Source organism: Zophobas morio, unplaced genomic scaffold (genome assembly GCF_036711695.1).
Source record: "Zophobas morio isolate AGI-343-1 ecotype UQ-CSIRO unplaced genomic scaffold, CSIRO_AGI_Zmor_V1 ptg000030l, whole genome shotgun sequence".
Lineage (NCBI taxonomy): Eukaryota > Metazoa > Arthropoda > Insecta > Coleoptera > Tenebrionidae > Zophobas > Zophobas morio.
Window position 1 is genome coordinate 10,532,091 of NW_026972135.1, and position 25,152 is coordinate 10,557,242.

Below are 25,152 nucleotides of genomic sequence, written 5' to 3' on the forward strand. Positions count from 1 at the left end.
AAATTTCATTGAATTCGTACCCAACTCACACACATTTATTTTATAAAAAACTGTTTAAAATGGAAACACAAGCAAATAAACAGTCGTACAGTATTTTTTTAGTCACTGAAATAGAAAGATAAATTCCACTTGATACTTCATAAAGGAAAGACAAAAGGCGCAATGTAAGAACTGAAACAATTCCCGTAAAGAAAAAAAAATTCCATTAAATTGTTGGTGACTTTACCGAAATTTCAGCTAGGTGTGTGTGTCATGGACAACATTTAAAATAAACCTCAGGCTACATATTTTTGCTTACTTACGAATGCAAAATTTTAGATTTTTTGGGTTCAGGATTCCAAATTATCAAATTAGAATAAGTAGGAAATTAATTATGAATCGAAACACTACAAAAATTGACCCACGAACATTAACAAAATTCTAGGAAAACTAATAAAAATTTTTAAAAAATCGACAAAAATGTATCCCAGGCAACATGATGTCATCTTTTTCACGTGATATTGACATACCAATGACAGTCAAATGTCTCGTCCAGATGACGTCATTTTCTAACGAACTATTGACGTGGTGTACTGACGTCTTAGAGTCGTCATTTTGTGACGAACTATTGACGTGTTGTACTGACGTCTTAGAGACGGCATGTATTGTCCATTTTAAGACGTTTTTTATATTTTGATTTTTAGAAAAAAATATGCAATAAATAAAACGCTGATATAATTTTATATTTTTATATTGTTTACCTTAAATAAAATATTATAATTCGTTATAATCACCAAGTACACCCCAAAACAAAATATATATTAATTAAAGTTAAAACAAATGGGTGTAAAAAAATAAATTTACTTCAATTCTGTACAACCAACAATGAACTTCAAATAAACAAATAAAAAAATATATGTCAATTAAACAAACCACTCTTAAGAACATAAATAAATGTACATACAGGTAATTACAAGTATAATTAGTATAGACAAAAAAAAGGATCATAAACAATATACAATCAAAAATAAACGTTGCAATAAAATATATTTAAAAAAAAAACAGTTTTAAAAACACAAAGATATCTATTTAGTTACAAAGAATATTAAAAGAAAACTATAATAAATTATAAATCAGTTTTAAAATCACAAGCAAATCTGTTTACAAAAAATTGGTCTAAAGAGTTTAGACAGTACTTCCCTCGCTGTCGGAAACTTGACGGCTGCATGCCTATTGTGTTTTTTTTCTCATTACATTTTTGTAGTGGGAATTTAAAAAAAAATTGCGATGACGTCATCAACATTTTTGCAAGGACACGTATATCAGTTGGGATAGATGTAGTGTAATACTAAGAATAAAATTATTATATTCTCAAATTTTTGGGAAAATGAATTGGGTCGTTTTGAATATTGATTTGTAATAATCAATAAAATAACGAAACAATTTACTCACGTATACGTATCAGAGGCAACTGAAAATCGTGTATGTATAAACATTCTTAATTTAAGATGACAGGCGTAACAGCATACGTGAGAGTCAAACAGAGAAACTGTAAACAAAACGACCATCGGTTTTATTGCTTCGACTTCCGCTTATTATATAAAACATTGGGTTTTATTTTAATTCTTGACGGCGAAATTCACAATTGGTTGATTATAAACATGTCTATTTCACATTCGCGGAACCAAGTGAGCGCATAAAACAAATGCAGGTCTGTAATGTTAAAGTCGATGTAAATAAGCGTGCTACCCTTATGTTTCAACCGAGTTTTTCCTTTAACAAATTTTGTGTCTACCAAATTGGGTTGGTTGGGGTGTAATACTAATAATAAGTGTTGCCTTTAATTTAATCAATAAAATAAATTGACTTCATTAATTTTTTTGAACCACCTCTTAAGAAAATCTAAAAAATATGAATGGAATGATAAATCACAAGTACAAACTCATCATATTTTGTACATTTTAGATACGATTTATTCGGCAAACTTTTGAGCTGACGTCATCAGTTTTTTGTAGAAGATAACCAAATCTATTTTGACAAAAAATTTATTATGCTCTTTATAACCTTAAAACATCTGCAAGATTTCAAAGCATTCGGTTTTGTAGTTCCTGATTAAATCAATAAAATAAATTTACGCATTCATAATTTTTTTTGAGTCACCCTGTATATGCAAATTGAAAAAATTTGAATGGAATGATAAATCACAAGAAGAGACTCACCATATTTTGTACATTTTAGATAGGATTTATTCAGCAAAATTTTGTGGTGACGTCATAAATTTTTTAGGGGGGACGACCAAATACGTTTTGATCAAAAATTTACCATGCTTATGATAATTGTAAAATATCTTCAAGATTTCGAAGCATTCGGTTTTGTAGTTCCTGAGTAAATCAGTAAAATAAATTTACGCTTTCATTTATTTTCTTGAATCACCCTGTATATGCAAATCCAAAAAATATGAATGAAGTGATAGATCACAAGTACAGACTGATCATATTTTGTACATTTTAGATATGATTTATTCGGCAAATTTTCGAGCTGACGTCATCAAGTTTTTGGAGGGGATAAGCAAATATATTTTGACTAAACATTTATTATGCTCTTTATAACCTTAAAACATCTGCAAGATGTCAGAGCATTCCGTTTTGTAGTTCCTGATTAAATCAATAAAATATATTTACGCATTCATTAATTTTTTTGAGTGACTCTGTATATGCAAATCCAAAAAATATGAATGGAGTGATAAATGACAAGTACAGGCTCATCATATTTTCTACATTTTAGATATGATTTATTCGGCAAACTTTCGAGCTGACGTCATCAATTTCTTGGAGGGGATAAGCAAATATATTTTGACTAAACATTTATTATGCTCTTTATGACCTTAAAACATCTGCAAGATTTCAGAGCATTCGGTTTTGTAGTTCCTGATTAAATCAATAAAATATATTTACGCATTCATTAATTTTTTTGAGTCACCCTGTATATGCAAATCCAAAAAATATGAATGGAGTGATAGATCACAAGTACAGACTCATCATATTTTGTACATTTTAGATATGATTTATTCCATAAACTTTTGAGCTGACGTCATCAAATTTTTGGAGGGGATAAGCAAATATTTTTTGACTAAAGATTTATAATGCTCTTTATAGCCTTAAAACATCTGCAACATTTCAAAGCATTCTGGTTAGCAGATTAAAAATTAAATTTCAAAATGTTGTTTTATAATTTTGATTTTTTTTCCAAAAATCTAGACGTTTCGGGTGAAAAGTGGATTCAGAGTTGTAAACTACATGGACTATGTTATTTTATACAATTGAAAACCCATTTACTATGTACAATTTTGAAGTGACGTCATCGCATTAGTGGTGGGGATGATTAGACAAATTTTGGTTAGCGTTTTACCATCTACATGATATTCTTAATATAAGTACAAAATTGCACAACAATCGGTCGAGTACTTTCGGAGATTATCTGTCTAATAAAAATCCGGGACGGCAGACGGACAGACGGACGGACAGACGGACGGACAGACGGACAGACGGACAGACGGACAGACGGACAGACAGACGGAAATGGGAGACCTATTTCCTCGTCTTCTAGGGGTCATGAAAGATCGAGAAAACGTAAAAGTAGAGACTCGGCCGACGGACTCGATTACAATACTTCCTTTGCTTACGCTCGGGAAGTAAAAATATTTAAAAAAATTGGTCTAAAGAGTTTAGACAGTACTTCCCTCGCTGTCGGAAACTTGACGACTGCATGCCTATTGTGTTTTTTTTCTCATTACATTTTTGTAGTGGGAATTTAAAAAAAAATTGCGATGACGTCATCAACATTTTTGCAAGGACACGTATATCAGTTGGGATAGATGTAGTGTAATACTAAGAATAAAATTATTATATTCTCAAATTTTCGGGAAAATGAATTGGGTCGTTTGAATATTGATTTGTAATAATCAATAAAATAACGAAACAATTTACTCACGTATACCTACGTATCAGAGGCAACTGAAAATCGTGTATGTATAAACATTGTTAATTTAAGATGACAGGCGTAACAGCATACGTGAGAGCCAAACACAGAAACTGTAAACAAAACGACCGTCGGTTTTATTGCTTCGACTTCCGCTTATTATATAAAACATTGGGTTTTATTTTAATTCTTGACGGTGAAATTCACAATTGGTTGATTATAAACATGTCTATTTCACATTCGCGGAATCAAGTGAACGCATAAAACAAATGCAGGTCTGTAATGTTAAAGTCGATGTAAATAAGCGTGCTACCCTTATGTTTCAACCGAGTTTTTCCTTTAACAAATTTTGTGTCTACCAAATTGGGTTGGTTGGGGTGTAATACTAATAATAAGTGTTGCCTTTAATTTAATCAATAAAATAAATTGACTTCATTAATTTTTTTGAACCACCTCTTAAGAAAATCTAAAAAATATGAATGGAATGATAAATCACAAGTACAAACTCATCATATTTTTTGCATTTTAGATAGGATTTATTCAGCAAAATTTAAGGGTGACGTCATCAATTTTTTTAGGAGGGATGAACAAATACATTTTGAACAAAAGTTTACCATGCTTATAATAACTTTAAAATATTCCCAAGATTTCAAAGCATTCGGTTTTGTAATTCCTGATTAAATCGATAAAATAAATTCACGCCTTCATTAATTTTTTTGAGTCACCCTGCATATGCAAATCCAAAAATATGAATGGAATGATAAATCACAAGTACAGACTCATCATATTTTGTACATTTTAGATACGATTTATTCGGAAAACTTTTGAGCTGACGTCATCAGTTTTTTGTAGAAGATAACCAAATATATTTTGACTAAAAATTTATTATGCTCTTTATAACCTTAAAACATCTGCAAGATTTCAAAGCATTCGGTTTTGTAGTTCCTGATTAAATCAATAAAATAAATTTACGCATTCATTAATTTTTTTGAGTCACTCTGTATATGCAAATCCAAAAAATATGAATGGAGTGAAAAATGACAAGTACAGGCTCATCATATTTTGTACATTTTAGATATGATTTATTCGGCAAACTTTCGAGCTGACGTCATCAAGTTTTTGGAGGGGATAAGCAAATATATTTTGACTAAACATTTATTATGCTCTTTATGACCTTAAAACATCTGCAAGATTTCAGAGCATTCGGTTTTGTAGTTCCTGATTAAATCAATAAAATATATTTACGCATTCATTAATTTTTTTGAGTCACCCTGTATATGCAAATCCAAAAAATATTAATGGAGTGATAGTTCACAAGTACAGACTCATCATATTTTGTACATTTTAGATATGATTTATTCCACAAACTTTTGAGCTGACGTCATCAAGTTTTTGGAGGGGATAAGCAAATATTTTTTGACTAAAGATTTATGATGCTCTTTATAGCCTTAAAACATCTGCAACATTTCAAAGCATTCTGGTTAGCAGATTAAAAATTAAATTTCAAAATGTTGTTTTATAATTTTGATTTTTTTTCCAAAAATCTGGACGTTTCGGGTGAAAAGTCGATTCAGAGTTGTAAACTACATGTGTAGGACTATGTTATTTTATACAATTGAAAACCCATTTACTATGTACAATTTTGAAGTGACGTCATCGCTTTAGTGGTGGGGATGATTCGACAAATTTTGGTTAGCGTTTTACCATCTACATGATATTCTTAATATAAGTACAAAATTTCACAACAATCGGTCGAGTACTTTCGGAGATTATCTGTCTAATAAAAATCCGTGACAACAGACGGACAGACGGACAGACGGACAGACGGACAGACGGACAGACGGACAGACGGACAGACGGACAGACGGACAGACGGACAGACAGACGGAAATGGGAGACCTATTTCTTCGTCTTCTAGGGGTCATGAAAGATCGAGAAAACGTAAAAGTAGAGAGTCGGCCGACGGACTCGATTACAATACTTCCTTTGCTTACGCTCGGGAAGTAAAAAACCGTTAGAGTGCATGGATTAATGAAAATGCAATAATTTTTACTTCCCGAGCGTAAGCAAAGGAAGTATTGTAATCGAGTCCGTCGGCCGACTCTCTACTTTTACGTTTTCTCGATCTTTCATGACCCCTAGAAGACGAAGAAATAGGTCTCCCATTTCCGTCTGTCTGTCCGTCCGTCTGTCCGTCCGTCTGTCCGTCCGTCTGTCCGTCCGTCTGTCCGTCCGTCTGTCCGTCCGTCTGTCCGTCCGTCTGTCCGTCCGTCTGTCCGTCCGTCTGTCCGTCTGTTGTCCCGGATTTTTATTAGACAGATAATCTCCGAAAGTACTCGACCGATTGTTGTGAAATTTTGTACTTATATTAAGAATATCATGTAGATGGTAAAACGCTAACCAAAATTTGTCTAATCATCCCCACCACTAATGCGATGACGTCACTTCAAAATTGTACATAGTAAATGGGTTTTCAATTGTATAAAATAACATAGTCCTACACATATAGTTTACAACTCTGAATCGACTTTTCACCCGAAACGTCCAGATTTTTGGAAAAAAAATCAAAATTATAAAACAACATTTTGAAATTTAATTTTTAATCTGCTAACCAGAATGCTTTGAAATGTTGCAGATGTTTTAAGGCTATAAAGAGCATCATAAATCTTTAGCCAAAAAATATTTGCTTATCCCCTCCAAAAACTTGATGACGTCAGCTCAAAAGTTTGTGGAATAAATCATATCTAAAATGTACAAAATATGATGAGTCTGTACTTGTGATCTATCACTCCATTCATATTTTTTGGATTTGCATATACAGGGTGACTCAAAAAAATTAATGAATGCGTAAATATATTTTATTGATTTAATCAGGAACTACAAAACCGAATGCTCTGAAATCTTGCAGATGTTTTAAGGTCATAAAGAGCATAATAAATGTTTAGTCAAAATATATTTGCTTATCCCCTCCAAAAACTTGATGACGTCAGCTCCAAAGTTTGCCGAATAAATCATATCTAAAATGTACAAAATATGGTCAGTCTCTTCTTGTGATTTATCATTCCATTAAAATTTTTTCGATTTGCATATACAGGGCGACTCAAAAAAATTAATGAATGCGTAAATTTATTTTATTGATTTACTCAGGAACTACAAAACCGAATGCTTTGAAATCTTGAAGATGTTTTAAAGTTATCATAAGCATGGTAAGTTTTTGATCAAAATGTATTTACTCATCCTTCCTAAAAAATTTATGACGTCACCACAAAATTTTGCTGAATAAATCCTATCTAAAATGTACAAAATATGATGAATCTCTTCTTGTGATTTATCATTCCATTCATATTTTTTGGATTTGCATATACAGGGTGACCCAAAAAAATTAATGAATGCGTAAATGTATTTTATTGATTTAATCAGGAACTACAGAACCGAATGTTTTGAAATGTTGCAGATGTTTTAAGGTTATAAAGAGCATAATAAATTTTTAGTCAAAATATATTTGGTTATCTTCTCCAAAAAACTGATGACGTCGGCTCAAAAGTTTGCCGAATAAATCCTATCTAGAATATACAAAATGCGATGAGTCTCTTCTTGTAATTTATCATTTCATTCATATTTTTTGAATTTGCATATACTGGGTGACTCAAAAAAATAATGAATGCGTAAATTTATTTTACTGGTTTACTCAGGAACTACAAAATCGAATGCTTTGAAATCTACTGCGAAAAAAAAAACATAATAGGCATGCAGTCGTCACGTTTCCGACAGCGAGGGAAGTACTGTCTAAACTCTTTAGACCAATTTTTTTGTCTATGGGCAACAGCAAGCATTTGGCTATTATTAAATTTAAGGGGTTACAGCTTAAAGCAGAAGACAAATTCTGCATTTTAAAAATGCTAAATTTACTTGAATTTAACGGATAATGGTAAAATGGTTGCATTGACAAAAACGCATACCCTATCAGGAAAATCTCGTTGTAAATAATTTTTTACAATGAAGCGAAATGTGCCATGTAAAAAATGTGTAAGTTACCAGAAAGTATCGTGGTGTTACAGGCATCTACCTGTATATAATATCCAATGTTGTATGCATATATGAATTCATTGTATTTTTTTAACTTACAAAGAAATCTGCTTGTTCTAATAGGCAAAGATAATCTCGTAATTCGTCAAAATTTGTTTAGGTGTGGTCTTGGCGGCATAACTTCTATTTTTCTTTTCTTTTCCAGTTGTCAGATTTAATGACGTTTCTATGCTGGAGATTTTTTCACTCATTTCCTTTAGCATTTCTTTCGTTTCGCACATGTGTTTTGTATTTGTTTCAAATCTAGAATAAAATTATGTTCATTAACATTAGTTCATAAAAAATTGCAGTAACATACCTTTGCAATATTTTATGGTGCCTCATTTTCAAAAACAATCACCGTAAGTTCTTTATAATAGTGGGAGTATCTTCAGTGATTAATGGTGGTCTTTCCAGCTTATCTGAAAAAACTGCTTTTGTTATCTACGTACAGTTATCAAAAATAACGGAAACACGTAAAAATTAAAATGATTACTTTATTAGATATTAACTTACCTAGTGTAAATAAGTACAACCCACACTGAATGGCAGAAATTTTCACAAACCTGCGTTAAAAATGAAGTGAGTAACGGATACACAAGAAAGCTTCGTTGGTTGAGACCCAACTGGAAATATTGGAATGCTTCACTGTGAAGTGCAATAAACATAAATACCGAAAAAAGATAAAGTCCGAATGCACGCCTCAAACATCTGACGTATTGTAAGTAAATACGGAAGTTGAGCATTATTTTTTCATTAGATGAAATAAATTTGATAAAACTAAATATTAAATCACTCTCTAACTTTTTTGGTAACCATCATCACTTTATAAACGTTTGAAAAAAATTACTGATTGATTATTTAAAAACATGTATTTCTTAGTGAATATATACGTAACTAGCTGACCCCGTGAACTTCGTTTCACCTACAATTTAATTTTGAATCTGCAAAATCGAATGCTTTGAAATCTTGCAGATGTTTTAAACATATGATAAGCATAATAAATTTTTATTCAAAATATATTTACTTATCCCCTCCAAAAAATTGATGACGTCAGCCCAAAATTTTGCCAAATGAATCCTATCTAAAATGTCCAACATAGGATGAGACTATACTTGTGATTTATCATTCCATTCATATTTTTTAGTTTTGCTTATTGGGGGTGTCTCAAAAAAATTAATCACTGAGTCAATTTATTTTAGTGATTAAATCAAGAATTGCAAAACTGAATTTTGAAATATTGTAGAGGTTTTGAAGTTACTGTTTGACGTGGTAGGTTTTCAATCAAAATATATCTGTTTATCAAGCCCAAAAACCTGAAGACGTCATCGCAAGATTTTGCCGAATAGATCCTATCTAAAATGTGGAAAATATCATCAGTATATTTTCGTAATTTATCATTGCATTCATATTTTTTAGATTTGCTTTTACAGTGACTCAAAAAAATATATGGATCAGTCAATTTATTTTAGTGAATAACTCAAGAGTTGCAAAAATGAATACTTTGAGATCTTGCAGACGTTTTAAAGTTATTGTAAGCATGGTAAATTGTTAAGAATATTTATTTATTGCCCCCAAAAAATTGATGGAACGGCTCACTCGATTTTCGCAGATAATTTTGGGAATACAATACAGTTATTTTTAGTATTACACTGCACCAATCCAAGGTGGTATACGTGTTGATCGTAAATGTTGATTACGTCATCACAAAATTGTGTGAAGAAAATACTCAACTCGAAAATGCTGAATATGTTTCACTATACTTTTGGTGCGAAGGAAGTTCTGTCAAAACAACGTTCGATCAATTTTTTGACAATGGTTGATATAAATAAAACTCAATAGATGCTCATACTCGAAATACGAAGTATCTACTCGAATATCAAATCAAAATATTTCTAGTTTTTCTAGATGATATTAATACTTCAGTAGGTAACAGTTGATGCTCAAATAGCATCTCGATACAACAAAAAAGGACAACAGTGACAGTATTCAACCATTAAAGCAAAAATCGAGTCACCAAAATATAAGTTAGTATGGGGTAGACACTTTTGAGACGGGAATCTCTATGGCCAGTGTTATAAAAAACGCACTGCAGAATTTATGCATAAATAAGAGTTAATTACCTGAAAAGTTTTCGATATTCATGCTCCTAATGTGTTTTTCAAACTGAATGCACTTTTTGACGACGTTCCACGTTCATGAAAGTCGCCATGTTTAGTTAAAATTCACTCTTACAACGATCCTACTCGTTTTCTAAGCTGCTTTACAGACAGCTCAGTTAGTTGCCACGCCGATCCTCATTTTTAGATTAAATGCTCACAAAACGCGTAGATGTTCAATTTGTGTCCGGGGAGATACAATATTTCCAAGTAGGTACTCAGTACATAGAGTAGATGCTCAGGTATATAAGAGTAATAATGAAGTAGGTACTTCGTACTTCGAATATTAGTTTCTACTCAGTTTTATTCATTTTATTCATGTTGATTATGAGCACAACGCTGATCAACTTCCATATCCGAATTACCCATGAAATAAATCATTGCGGTTTGCACCTGAGGTAGTTCGCCGCACATTTGATTGACTTCGTGGACCTATGTGAGGCTGTCGTCTTCTCGGCATTTTAATGAACTTCATAAAACGACACAGAATTATTTCCACAGTCAATCAAATCTGTAAATTTTGTCTTGAGGATTTTAAAATATTGAAAACTTCAAATTAAATCCTCGAATAGCGGTAAAGTTTGAGGTTTTGTCGAAACCAACAAAGTGAATATAGGTAAATAGAATGGCAGATCAAAATTAATAAGAAACTTTCGCAATGTGTAATTAAATTCACTTTAACCAAAACTTTTCTTAAAATAAACGACGTTTTTTTTACGAAAAACAAAGAACGATTTGAAATGCAGTATACTTTTCACAATTGCACGGAAGAATTAGTTTTGTATGACACGTCAGTTAGACGACAGGTCCCTCAGAAGAGCCAACTATTGAAATTACTTCGAAGTGGCGATTCCTATACAAAATTTTTAGAATTTTTTTATTTTTTAACTGTTCTTTTAAGTTTTCCTTATTTTTTTTTATTTATAAACCATCCCCGTAATATAAAAAATTCTTCAAATCGGTCAAGCCGTTTTTGAGTCTTAGCGAGACTAACAGGAACAGCAATTGATTTTTATTATATAGACGATTAAAAAATGGGGGTTGGTAGTAGAAAGGTGAAAATTTAGGGTTATGTGTATTTTTTGATGCCAATTCTTAAAAAAATAAAAATAAAAAATTTTTTCCAAAAAATAGACCAAAATTTTTTAGGGTGGGCCACCGTTATCACTTAGGGGTTTAAAAAATAGTTTACAACCTATTCTCAGACCTACCGAATATACATAAAAAAATTCATACAAATCGGTCAACCCATTTCGGAGAAGTTCGGTTACAATCACTGTGACGCGAGAATTTTATACATAATGCATTATTATTTTAGAACAAATTTCATTACCATAAAAAAGGTTATGCTGACTCGACCTTAAAAGATAGACATATGCTGTCGCGGACTTTTCTTTAGAACTTTTAGAGGGGAACAATTTCGTCATACATGATTTTTACGTAACTTTAACCGTTTAAGCAGCGTAAGCAAGGGAAGCTGTAAAAGGAGGAATAATTTTCCCGTTTTTCCGAATTTTTCATTGCTACTTCGCTCCTAATGATCGTAGCGTGATGTTATATAGCCTACATGTAGATATGATACATGGACTATCCAACACCAAAAGATTTTTTGAATTTGAACCAGTAGTTTCTGAGATAAACGTGTTCAAATAAACAAAAGCTTCAGCTTTATTATATAAGTATAGATTAGGTTTGCATTATGTTGATTAGATAATATTAAATAATTTTTTATAATTGCAGAATACAGCCTTGATAAAACTGGTTTGGTTTTTAAGAAAATCGCTATTTGTTGAATAATTGACGTATATTAGAAAACACTGTTCATTTTGTGTTGTACATTTGTTGGTGGCAAAATCCATAACACACAGTTAAAAGGTGCTCCCAGACATGCATCAATTTTCTCTTACATCCTCCTTCTTGTATTTCATAATAGCTTTAACCTTGTATTTCATTTGGAAAAGGAGACGTCTATATTATTGTTCCTTCAAACATCCAGGCCCTTTTGGATTTCCCTTAATCGGGTCCGCCCATTTACTAACAGCAGGACCTTCAGGTAAAAACAGCATATTATTTGTCACGAGTTTATTTTTTCTTGTTTTAGAAAGCTATAATACTTTAATGCGCATAGCACAATATTCTCCTGTCACTCGGGTATGGTTTGGGCCATTTTTTTACCTTTTTATCTCTAAACCGGGGGACGTGGAAATTTTGCTAAACAAGTCTGTTGATAAAAGCATATATTACGCTAAATACTTAGGAGATGCTTTAAAAACTGGCTTACTGATCTCTCCACGTAAATATTTGCGCTTGTTACCGCCGAAAATCACTTTTTCTTTCAGCTGAAATTTGGAAAGGACGAAGAAAACTGATAAATCAAACTTTTAATTCAAATGTTGTCAATTCATTTGTTCCTGCGTTTACTAAATGTGCAAACCGTTTAGCAGACGAACTAGATAAAGTATGTAAGGGAACAAATGATCCACCAGATCTGTTTGACATAATAATGAAAACTTACCTTGATGCTGGGTGTGGTACGGTACATTTGTTTGTTATTTCTTGTTGTATAATTAATTCTATATTTTGTAGAAACACTAGCTGACGTACGTCCTGACTCATTATACAACAAAGAAAAATTTTTGGCCACTGGATACAGGTAATATCTATAGCTGTAATATCACATTCTTCTATCATCAAATGTTATAGATACCAAAAAAGTGTAAAATATCGCTTTTTCAAGCCACATCTAAACATAGATTATTTTTGGAAGAGATCGTCTCTGAGGAAAGAACAACTAGAAATTGGTAAAGTTTTTGAGGATTTTATAAAGCAGGTATATTTTTAAAAACAGTCAAAGAAATGAGTTGAAATTAGTGTTTTAGGTAATCGCTGTGAAACAAAGCCAACCAGAAAATGAAAATAGAAAAAAGCAATTTTTAAACTATCTACTGGAAATGAACAAACAAAATAATTTAACCACAGATGGTTTATTAGAAGAAGGTGCCTTAATGTTACTGGCAGCCAATGATTCAACAACACCTGCAGTAGGCTCAGCTTTAGTCTTATTAGGGATGCATCCCGAAATTCAGGTTACACATCAATATTGATATAACCAAAAACTGTAGTGTACTTATTTAGGAAAAAGTATATCAAGAAATATCATTACTCACTGATGATACCCAGGACCTTACACTGGAATGTGTCAATAAAATGAACTACTTAGAACGCGTGATTAAAGAAACAATTAGAATTTTTCCATCGGTACCTTTCATACTAAGAAAAATAGACAAAGAAATCGAATTAGATTCTTATTTTGTACCGGCTAACTGTGAAATATTGATTTCGATTTCACAGCTTCATCGATGGCCTGACATATGGCCTAATCCTTTAAAGTTTGATCCTGACAGATTTTTGCCTGAAGAAGTGGAAAAACGACCACGTGGTGCATATCTTCCTTTTGGTGCTGGTGCAAGAAACTGCATAGGTAAACGTTGTTTTTTTTTTTTTGAAAATAGATTGTCATTGTTTTCAGGTATAAAATATGCTATGCTGTCTATGAAGGTCTTCTTGGCTGTCATTTTAAAGCGCTTTAGAATATTAGAGGCCGTTGATTACAAAAGAGTAGAGGACATAGAAATGGATATATTTTTATTCGGGATAGCTAAAAAAGGGTACAGGATCAGAGTTGAAGACAGAAATTAAAGCTTGGAAATTCAAGGATACATAATGTTTTAAATTTACTTATTGCAATAACATTTAATAAAACAGATCATTAAATTTCATTGAATTCGTACCCAAACTAAAACCCAGACACACAAATTTGGAGAAAAAAAATCACGACGGAGCTATAAAAATACTTTTTTATTATAGGCTATATCGCGGGAGACGTAATAAATGGACAAAAAGTCTTATAAAAGTCTTAAAAAAAAACAGAAAGCAAAATTCAGTTCGGAAATTGAGACAAATAGCAAGAGAAAATAGGGCGATGAAGAAAACTGTCAAAGTCATGTACCAGAAAATAATAATTGATGGGGAATGCTGGAAATGGGACCCGGTGGATGAGGCATTAGTAAGGGAGAAAGCGGACGAACGAACAAAAAACAAAGACATGGACAAAGGAAAAGGTTAAAGAGAAAAGAAGAGAAACAGAAAAACGAGGGGTGCAAGTAAAAATTAAGGCCAGAGGATTGTTTATGGGGACATGGAATGTGAGAGGTATATGTGAGGAAAGGGCAGTAGAGAATCTAGTCAATCAGGTCAATATGTGTAAATTAGATATCTTGGCGCTACAGGAAACTAAACTAATGAATAGTGAACTAAAACAAATAGGGAATTATATTTTGTTGTCTGCAATAGTGGAAGTCAAATTAGTTTCGGACAGAATGTGTATGCTCAGGGTGAGGGGTAAATATCAAAAAATTTGTTTTACAAATAATTATCAAGAATGAAATGGCTAGGACGTGTGGTTTCCATGACAACGGTATAAACAAAACGTTTAAATCAGCCATGATTCGGTCTCTGTGCCCAGCTTTTATCAACAATAACATATCATATATCTTTAGATGTAAGTGGATGTAAGTTTTGATACATTTTATGAGATAAAAAATTAGTTTTGGTAATTATGACACAAATTTCCGGATAATTTTTTAAATATTGAAAATTACTATTTTGCTATGTCCAGTGTGTAGACATTGTAATTTTGGAGAGGCACGTGCCCTTGTGCCCCCCGGCACCAGCCGCCCCTGCAAACAACATAATTTCTGGTTGATTAAAACTGTTTAAAATGAAAATACAAGCAAATAAATAGTCGTACAGTTTTTTTTAATCACTGAAACAGGGAGACAAATTCCACTTGACGCTTCATAAAGGAAAGACAAAAGGCGCAATGTAAGAAGTGCAACAATTTCCGTAAAACAGAAAATAGAGGAAAAAAAAAATTATTTTTATTATTTTATTGACGGATAACTCCAATTACGATAATAGTACATAAAATAAATATACAAGTATACAAACTTAAACTACTTAATTAATTCATCTTAACAATAAGAAAAATTAGCAATAGAAATGAGAACACATAAAAAATATATATTCATAATACACTGTTTATAATGCTTAAACTCAGAAGACATAAATAAGAAAAAATAATAGAATTCTAAACCAAAAATCGTGTCGGAAATAAACCCTTTAATTTTCTTTTAAACTCGTGTTTACCACTGTAGAATAATACGAAAGCGTTATATTTATTGAGATGATTTGCTGTCTCCATCATTCTTAAGATAGGATGATTCTTATTTTTGTTGGTACTATAGTGTATTCACTAAAACGAGTCACCCAGTCAAAACAACATCACGTGAATCCACCGGTGCTCCGTTCAACAGACAAGTGTGCTTTCCGTAAAAACACAACATCACTAACAACTTATACGCGCTCCTTTTCCTCATTTTTCGGAGGAAAAAAACGCATTCGCAACAGCTTCCTCTGCAGAATGCATTAAGGACATGATAAGTAACAAATATTGAATAATTTAACTGCAAAATGCTTTTCCGTAAAGTGCACTTGCGTGAACTATGTCTCGATCGAGACAAGATCTGACCAATGAAAACGCATAATTCGCCTGTCCACGTGATGATCATGCTAATTTGTTTGTTTTGACGGGGTGACTCGTTTCAATGAATATAGTATAGATACAGAAATTCTGAACGTCACTGAACTACGCGTAATACGACTATTGGCTGCGGGAATTAAGAACGTTAACTTAACAGTAAAGAATTGTCAATGTTACGATTTATGAGATTATGGAGAAAGCAAATATCCGACATACAACGCCTATCCTCTAAAGAGTTTATATTGAGATAGAGAGTTTATATTGAGATAACTACAAATCCAAGTTTAATCACCCTGATGATGACTACGATTAAGTTTAAATTCAATCAAACGAAGAAACCTCTTTTGAACTTTTTCTATTAGATCACAGTCAACTCTATAATATGGATTCCATACTGGGAAACAATATTCAAGATGAGAACGCACAAATGAAGTATACAACAATTTAATGGACCACTGAGATAAATCACAACAATGACGCCATATGAAGTCTAACATTCTAATAGATTTATTATAAATATGATAATAATGTTGCTTGAATGTAAGGAATGAATCAAAAATAACTCGTAAATCCTTGATTTTTTTCACACGAGATATCGCAGATGTTTCTAACTGATAATTAAAAGTTACCAATGATTTAGTGTTGAGCAAAGAGATCACATAACACTTTTTGAGATTTAGAGGTAGTAAATTGCTCAAAGACCATGCATGTAATCTATTAAGGTCAACTTGCAATTCCATTGCGTCAGTCATAGACTGAACAGATTTAAATAGCTTCAAATCGTCAGCATATAATAAAAAAATAGAATTGTGAAAGCAGGATGTCATGTCATTAATAAATAACAAGAACAAGAAAGGACCACAGTGTGAGCCTTGTGGGACCCCGATGTTACAGAAAAGGGAGTAGATAAGTGATTCCCAATTCTCACCTGTTGCTGTCTATCACTTAAGAATGACGCTAACCACTTTATAGTGTTGTTATTAAAACCGTATTTGGATAACTTAAAAAGTAGCAACTTATGATTTATTTTAACGAACGCTTTAGAGAAATCGGTATATGCAGCATCAACTTGAAGATTATTGGCAAAAGCATCATTAAGAAAGGAATAGTATTCTATTAAGTTCGACAGAGTTGATCTGTTTTTAACGAAACCATGTTGTTTTTCAGAAATTATCCAGGACGACATACACTGCAATTGTTTAGACACTATGAAGTCAAAAATCTTTGCAATAACAGATTGGTTACACACTCCTCTATAATTATCAGTTCTATTCCGTTCATCAGTTTTAAAGATAGGGATAATATAACTGTTTTCCAAACTTTAGGAAATTTATATTCATTTAGAGACGATTGAAATAACAAAATCAATGGAATAGAAATTGTGAAGACACAGTTTTTTAAGAATGCTTGGACTCCCATCTGGACCATAATTGGAGGAGGATTTTATTTGGGAAATATGCTCAAGCACCTCAACAATAGACACCTTTAAACCATAATCATTTACTTCCATATCCGGAACAAAATTAAGGTTGAAATTCCTATTGTTCTTTTCATATACAGAAGAAAAAAACTGAGCAAATAAGTTGGAAATTGCATTTCCACCTTTTGCACGTTCTTCATTAAAAACCATTTCCTTTGGAACACTCGCATTTATTTTTATCCTTAATGAATTTCCAAAAGTATTGAGGGTTACTCAACAAACTATTGTTAACTCTGGTCAAATATGACTTACAGAGATCTGTATTAAGTTCTTTGCAGTGATCCCTCAACTATCTAAAATAAAGGTAATCCTAAATCGTGCCCGATTTACGAAAAACTGAATGAGCTGCTTTTTTCTTACGAATCAAATTTTTTAATTCTGTATTGAACCATCTAGGATATGATGAACCATTCAATTTAACAGTTTTTATTGGAATAAACCTATTGATGCCATCGAAGAGAATACCATAAAAAACTGAAACTTTATCGTCTACAGAAGCCAGATAATCAATCATTAAGTAGATGATAATTCCCATTAGTGAAGTCAAATATTTCAATTTCAGAAGACAGAACGGAAACACAAAAATTAGGAAGAGACCACGAATACGAAATGTGATAGAGACTGTTATCAAAGATTGAATCAACGGCGGCGTTTACTTGTAAGTTTGTAATATTTGAAAATATAAGATCAAGGAAAACATTACGATTATTAGGGATAGTGTTAACCTGATCCAGATTTAAAAAAGAATAAGTATAAATTAAGACGTCATGGCAATCCTTAAAAGAACCAACCAAATGATATTTTATTCCTGTCCCAAATAAAAAAGGGAAGATTGAAATCACCCGCAATTATATAGTCGCAATTTGGAAATCTTTGATAAACAGATTCTAATTCAGAACAGTGATCACTGCAAACATGAATATCAGATGCAGGAGGTATGTACACACCCCCAACAATTAGGCTTAATTTATTAGTATTTATACGAACATATACACTTTCTACATTTTGACCATACATAACAATAGAAGAATCAAAAGCTTTGTTAACAGCTCCTAATACACCACCGCTCCGTAATTTTGTACTAGTGTTAATATTTCGATCAGCACGAAAGATGTTATAGTTTCGCAACAATAATTGAGGATTAGATATTTTATTGTAGAGCCAGGTTTCAGTGATAATAATTACATCGTACACTCTAGCATTAACCTCCAAACAAAATTCATTAATTAGTCTTGTTCTTATACCCCCAGCATTCTGATAATAGAAATGGATTACTTTTTTGACAAATTGTTAGCTGTAGATTTTTTCTTTATAATGGAAGGACAATTATTTTTATACTTTAAAACAATATCTTTTTCACCGTTAACTCTCCGAATCATATAGTATTTTCAGAGGCCTGTTTATGTTAGGTTTGCTTTGACCCATCCTAATGATTTTACTAGGTTGTGGATAGGTTCCCAATGGTGCCAGAATTTTCATCACATGGTTAAGATCTTCAGTGACTTTTTCAGCTGCAGCAGATGCAGAAGATTCAGGTATATTAAAAAGCATAATTCCATAAAATTGTTGGAGAAATTACCGAAATTTCAGGTAAGTGTGTCATGGACAACATTTAATATAAACCTCAGGCTATATATTTGCTTACTTACGAATGCAAAAATTTAGAATTTTTTGGTTCAGTATTCCAAATTATCAAATTATAATAAATATGAAATTAATTATGAATCGAAACACTACAAAAATTGACGCACGAATATTAACAAAATTCTTGGAAAACTAATAAAAATTTAAAAAAAATGACAAAAATGTAATAACCTATTCTATGTGGCTATTACCATCTTGCAATCCGTTTAAAAAAAATTACTGTTTGATTGTTTAAAAACATGTATTTCTAAGTGAATATATACGTATTTTCACGTAACTAATTAGGTTTGCATTATGTTGATTAGATAATATTAGATAATTTTTTATAATTGCAGAATACAGCCTTGATAAAACTGGTTTGGTTTTTAAGAAAATCGCTATTTAATGAGTAATTGACGTATATTAGGAAACACTGTTCATTTTGTGTGGTAAATTTGTTGATGGCAAAAATCCATAACACACAGTTAAAAAGTGCTCCCAGACATGCATCAGTTTTCTCTTACATCCACCTTCTTGTATTTCATAATAGCTTTAACTTTGTATTTCATTTGGAAAAGGAGACGTCTATATTATTGTTCCTTCAAGCATCCAGGCCCTTTTGCACTCCCCTTAATTGGATGTGCCCATTTACTAAAATCAGGAGCTACAGGTAAAAACAGTAAGTTATTTGCCATAAATTAGTATATATTTTTTTATTTTAGAAACCTATAATACTTTAATGCAAGTAGCACAGTATGCCCCTGTTACTCGAGCATGGTTCGGACCACTTTTCTACCTTCTTATCTCGAAACCAGAAGACACGGAAATTTTGTTGAACAAATATTTAGACAAAAGCGTTTTCTATGCTAAATATTTAGGAGATACTTTAAAAAATGCTCTGCCGGTCGCTCCTTGTAAGTATTTTCTTTTGTCACCGTCGAAAATCACTTTCGCTTTCAGTCGAAATTTGGAAAGAACGAAGAAAATTGATAAATCACAGTTTTAATTTAAACGTTATTTATTCATTCATTCCTGTGTTTACTAAACATGCAAATTGTTTAGCAGACGAATTAGGTCAAATATGCAAGGGAACAATGAACCCACCGGACCTGTTTAAAATAATTTGGAAATACAACACCGACGTTGCTTGTGGTACGTAATTTTCTCGAATTAAGTTTTATACTCTTATAAAGCATTGTTTCGTGGGTTGGTATTCCTGGTGTCTTGATAGAGACATTTGTTTGCCATCGTGCCAGAATTTTCATGTCATTATTGTAATCAAGTTGGTCAGCCGACTAGTATTTGATAATATAAGACTAATTTTGGCACTTTTGACATTTTCGACTATTTTTCAACTACTATGGGTAGTCGAAAATTAGTGGAAAACACTTTCTTGTAGATTTCAATATCCAGAAGTCATTTTCAGCTTCGTTTTTCCGAATTTTTTTTTTCTTTTTTCACATCCTACATTCTATTATTAGTTTCCACTCCCACTCGACAGAAGAACATATTTAGCCCCACCCACCCGGTCTCTTTTTCAGTGATTGATTTATCCGATCTGAATGAAATGAATGATCAAAAATTAAATTAGTGGTTCGAATGAGAAGAGAGGAGGTGGGCGGAGCTAGTATTTGCTAAGATAAGACTGATTTTGGGAAATTAAATACCTTCCAAGGAAATAGAGAGTGGGTGGGCGGGGCTAGTCCTTGATAATGTCAGAGTGACTTTGGCAAATAACCTACCTTCCAAGAAAATAGAGGGCGGGTGGGCGGGGCTAGTATTTGATAAGATAAGAGTGATTTTGGCATTTTTGACATTGTCGACTATTATACAACTATATCCGAAAATTTATTGAAAACATTTTCTGGTAGATTTCGATATCCAGAACATAGCAAATAGGATAACAAAAAAAGTTACGCTTAGCGCTCTCTTTTCAGGTCCTAGATTTTATTATTAGTTTCCATTCCCACTCGACAGAAGAATATATTTAGCCCCGCCCACCCACCCGGCCTCCTTTTCAGTGATTGATTTATCCGATCTGAATGAAATGAATGATCTTATACTGACCAGAAATTAAATTAGTCGTTAGAATGAGAAGAGAGGAGGTGGGCGGAGCTAATATTTGCTAAGATAAGACTGATTTTGGCAATTAACATACCTTCCAAGAAAATAGAGGGCGGGTGGGCGGGGCTAGTATTTGATGAGATAAGAGTGATTTTGGCATTTTTACATTTTCGACTATTTTACAACTACATATATCCGAAAATTAATTGAAAATATTTTCTTCTAAATTTCGATATCCAGAACATAGCAAATAGGATAACAAAAAAAGTTACGCTTAGCGCTTTTTTCTCACATCCTAGATTTTATTATTAGTTATAGTTTCCACTCCCACTCGACAGAAGAACATATTTAGCACCGCCCCCGGTCTCCTTTTCAGTGATTGATTTATCCGATCTGAATGAAATGAATGATCTTATACTGACCAGAAATTAAATTAGTCGTTAGAATGAGAAGAGAGGAGGTGGGCGGGGCTAGTATTTGATAAGATAAGAGTGATTTTGGCATTTTTGACATTTTCGACTATTTTACAACTATATCTGAAAATTAATTGAAAATATTTTCTTGTAAATTTCGATATCCAGAACATAGCAAATAGGATAACAAAAAAAGTTACGCTTAGCGCTTTTTTTTACATCCTAGATTTTATTATTAGTTTCCATTCCCACTCGACAGAAGAACATATTTAGCCCCGCCCACCCACCCGGTCTCCTTTTCAGTGATTTATTTATCCGATCTGAATGAAATGAATGACCTTATACTGACCAGAAATTAAATTCGTAGTTAGAATGAGAAGAGAGAAGATGGGCGGAGCTAATATTTGCTAAGATAAGACTGATTTTGGCAAATTTAATACCTTCCAAGAAAATAGAGGGTGGGTGGGCGGGGCTAGTACTTGCCAATATTAGACTGACTTTGACAAATAACATACCTTCCAAGAAAATAGAGGGCGGGTGGGCGGGGCTAGTATTTGATAAAATAAGAGTGATTTTGGCATTTTTGACATTTTTGACTATTTTACAACTATATCCGAAAATTAATTGAAATATTTTCTTGTAAATTTCGATATCCAGAACATCGCAAATAGGATAACAAAAAAAGTTAAGCTTAGCGCTTTTTTTCACATTCTAGATTTTATTATTAGTTTCCATTCCCACTCGACAGAAGAAGATATTTAGCGCCGCCCACCCACCCTGTTTCCTTTTCAGTGATTGATTTTATCCGATCTGAATTAAATGAATGATCGTATACTAAACAGTCGTTAGAATGAAAAGAGGAGGGGGTGGGCGGAGCTAGTACTTGCTGATTTTGGCAAGCAACATAGCTTCCAAGAAAATAGAGGGTGGGTGGGCGGGGCTAGTATTTAATAAGATAAGAGTGATTTTGGCATTTTTTAACTACATAATATATAATTAGTTGAAAACATTTTCTTGTAGATTTCAATATCCAGAAGTCGTTTTCGGCTTCGTTTCTTCACAAATTCCTACGGTTTTTGCAAAATCCTCTTTACAGATTCGTTAAAATTGAGATTGTTGTCACAATGTTTCATGAAGTTTTCACAAAATTCCAACCATTTGTCGGGATCATCTCCTGACTGTTCATGTATGAGTTGGACTTTGTATGGATGTAGTTTCTCTTTTAAAAACTTTACCACAAACGACTGGCTAACATTTTCTTGTAAAGCCAATGATAACAAGAGATTCAAATTGGTGTTATCGTTTATTTATTTTTTCAAAATGTACTTCGTTGAACAAAGCACACACTTTTTCGTGGCTTCGGCCGGAGTTAAGTTTAGATGCACAAGGCGAAATATCGTCGTATGTTGAAGAACAAATTCAATGGGATTAAGAACCAACATAACTTTGTTAAGTCATCTTTTACTTTTAAATTTTCTCGACCTTTCATGGCCCCTAGAGTACGAAGAAATAGATGTCCGTTTTCCATCTGTCTATCTGTCTGTCCGATTGTTATCAAATTTTGCATGGTAAATTTTTAATCAGAATGTATTTGCTCACCCCCCCCCCCCTAAAAAATTGATGATGAATATGTCCTATGTAAAATGTACAAAATATGGTGAGTCTGTACTTGTGATTTATTATTCCATTCATATTTTTCAGATTTACTTAACAGATAGCTCAAAAAAATTAATGAATGAGTCAATTTATTTTATTGATTAAATTAGGAATAGCTCGGTCCATTTTCCCGAAAATTTGGAGATACAACAGTGTTATTACTAGTATTTCATTGCACCAACCCAATTTGATAGACACAAAATTTTGTAAAGTAAAAACTCGTTTGAAACATAGGCGTAGCACCCTTATCTACATTTACTTTAATATTACAGACGTGCATTTGTTTTGTTGCACTGACTAGGTTCCCTGAATGTGGTATAGACAAGTTATAATCAGCCAACTGTGAATTACACCATCAAATAAAATAAAATCCAAGTCGAAGCAAAAAAAAAAGTCTGGACGACCATCGGTATTGTTTGCAGTTTCTCTGTTTGACTCTCACGTATACAAGTGTTACCGCTTGTTGACTTAAATTAAGAATGATTTTCAGTCGGCTCTGCTACTTACATTACGTATACTTACTTATCATATTACATGTTTTTAGAAGCACTAGGAGATGTATGTCCCGGCTCACTACAAAACATAACTAAATTTGTGTCCAGTGGAATGAGGTATTATCAGTGGCAAATATCACGAACCTACTTTAATTATTAAAACTTACAGATACGAAGAAACTGTGAAATTACGCTTTTTTAAGCCTCATCTAAACCTAAATTATTTTTGGAATAGATCGTCTCTGCGGAAAGAACAACTGGAAATTTGTCAAGTTTTAGAAGATTTTATAAAAGAGGTAAATTTTTCAAGACAACCAACAAGACGAAATTTTTGTTTTAGATTATAGATAAAAAACAAAGTAATGCAGTTAGTACCAGTAGCAACAGACAATACTTAAATTATTTGCTAGAAATGAACGAACAAAATAAAATAAGCATGAGTGGTGTAATTGAAGAAAGTGTCTTTATGTTCCACGCGGGCAGTGAAACAATAGCAGTTACAATTGGTTCGGCTTTAATCTTGTTAGGGATACATCCCGAAATTCAGGTTATAAATCTAACTAATTGTTAAATAAAAGCAAGGACTATGTTGTTATTGTTTAGGAAAAAGTATATGAAGAAATATCCTCGTTACTCAGTGATGATACTCAAAGTGTGACACTGGAAGATGTCAATAAAATGTACTACTTAGAACGCGTGGTTAAAGAAACTCTCAGACTTCTCCCACCAGTGCCTTTTATAGTGAGAAAAGTAGACACAGAAATGCAGTTCGGTAAAACTAGTATCACAATATAGTGTGTTGGGATGATATGATATTATCAATTTTAGACTCTTATTTTGTACCAGCCGGGTGCGACATCGTAATTCCCGTTTCCCAACTTCATCGACTACCTGACATCTGGCCCAATCCTTTAATGTTCAATCCTGATAGATTTTTGCCTGAAGAAGTGGAGAAACGTCCACGTGGTGCTTTCATTCCCTTCAGTAGTGGTCCCAGGAACTGCATAGGTAACCAATTTTTTTTTATGTACTTAAATTATCATTTTTTTGTAGGTTGGAAATACGCCATGCTGTCTATGAAGGTGTTCTTAGCTATCATTTTGAAGCGTTTTAGAGTAGCAGAATCTCTTGATTATAAAAAAGTAGAAGATATAGATTTGGACATGTGTATAGTGGCAACGGCTAAAAAGGGATACCGGGTCAGACTTGAAGAAAGAAACTAAATCTTGTAAATTTGAATATGTTTACATTTTTAAAGTGAATGGGATATAAACACAAAGAAGTTAACAATTATTTAATTTCAATGCTGCTGCTGCGAAACTGTATCATGACAATACAGAAAGTTGTAATTGTCCCTACCATGCCAAGAATAGTAGATCTGTCAATATTAAAAAATCTAGCTGCAGAAAACCTTGGAAAGTTGTGTAAAATCACTTCACTGAATTCCCTGAACACGTTTTTTTCAGTTGTTGGTGCAATGTAAGAGTTTCGACGCAAGACATATGATCTGCTAAGAATTTCTTCAACTTCACTTAAGATGGCGTCACATTTTATAATGATTGTTGATGTTTTAGTCTGAAAGTAAACCACATTAGTAACAAACGAAACAAGTAGTATTCAAAATTCTTACAAATACTAA

At 32.6% G+C, this 25,152-nt stretch overlaps 1 protein-coding gene and 2 long non-coding RNA genes across 3 annotated transcripts; all 3 read left to right on the forward strand.

Moving 5' to 3' along the window:
• Positions 1–12,161: 12,161 nt before the first annotated feature.
• On the forward strand, positions 12,162–12,660 carry LOC135138815 (uncharacterized). Its single transcript, XR_010282061.1, has 3 exons — positions 12,162–12,234; positions 12,283–12,474; positions 12,521–12,660. It is a non-coding gene; the product is annotated as an uncharacterized LOC135138815 (long non-coding RNA).
• Positions 12,661–12,766: 106 nt separating this feature from the next.
• Positions 12,767–13,411, forward strand: LOC135138816 (uncharacterized). Its single transcript, XR_010282062.1, has 4 exons — positions 12,767–12,834; positions 12,885–13,011; positions 13,061–13,267; positions 13,317–13,411. It is a non-coding gene; the product is annotated as an uncharacterized LOC135138816 (long non-coding RNA).
• A 752-nt stretch (positions 13,412–14,163) lies between these two features.
• Positions 14,164–24,774, forward strand: LOC135138549 (cytochrome P450 4C1-like). Its single transcript, XM_064068529.1, has 8 exons — positions 14,164–14,302; positions 19,609–19,800; positions 23,510–23,630; positions 23,683–23,809; positions 23,854–24,060; positions 24,117–24,285; positions 24,342–24,521; positions 24,567–24,774. The coding sequence occupies exons 1-8, from the start codon at positions 14,164–14,166 to the stop codon at positions 24,734–24,736; spliced, it is 1,305 nt and encodes a 434-aa protein (XP_063924599.1). The 3' UTR covers positions 24,737–24,774.
• Positions 24,775–25,152: the final 378 nt, after the last annotated feature.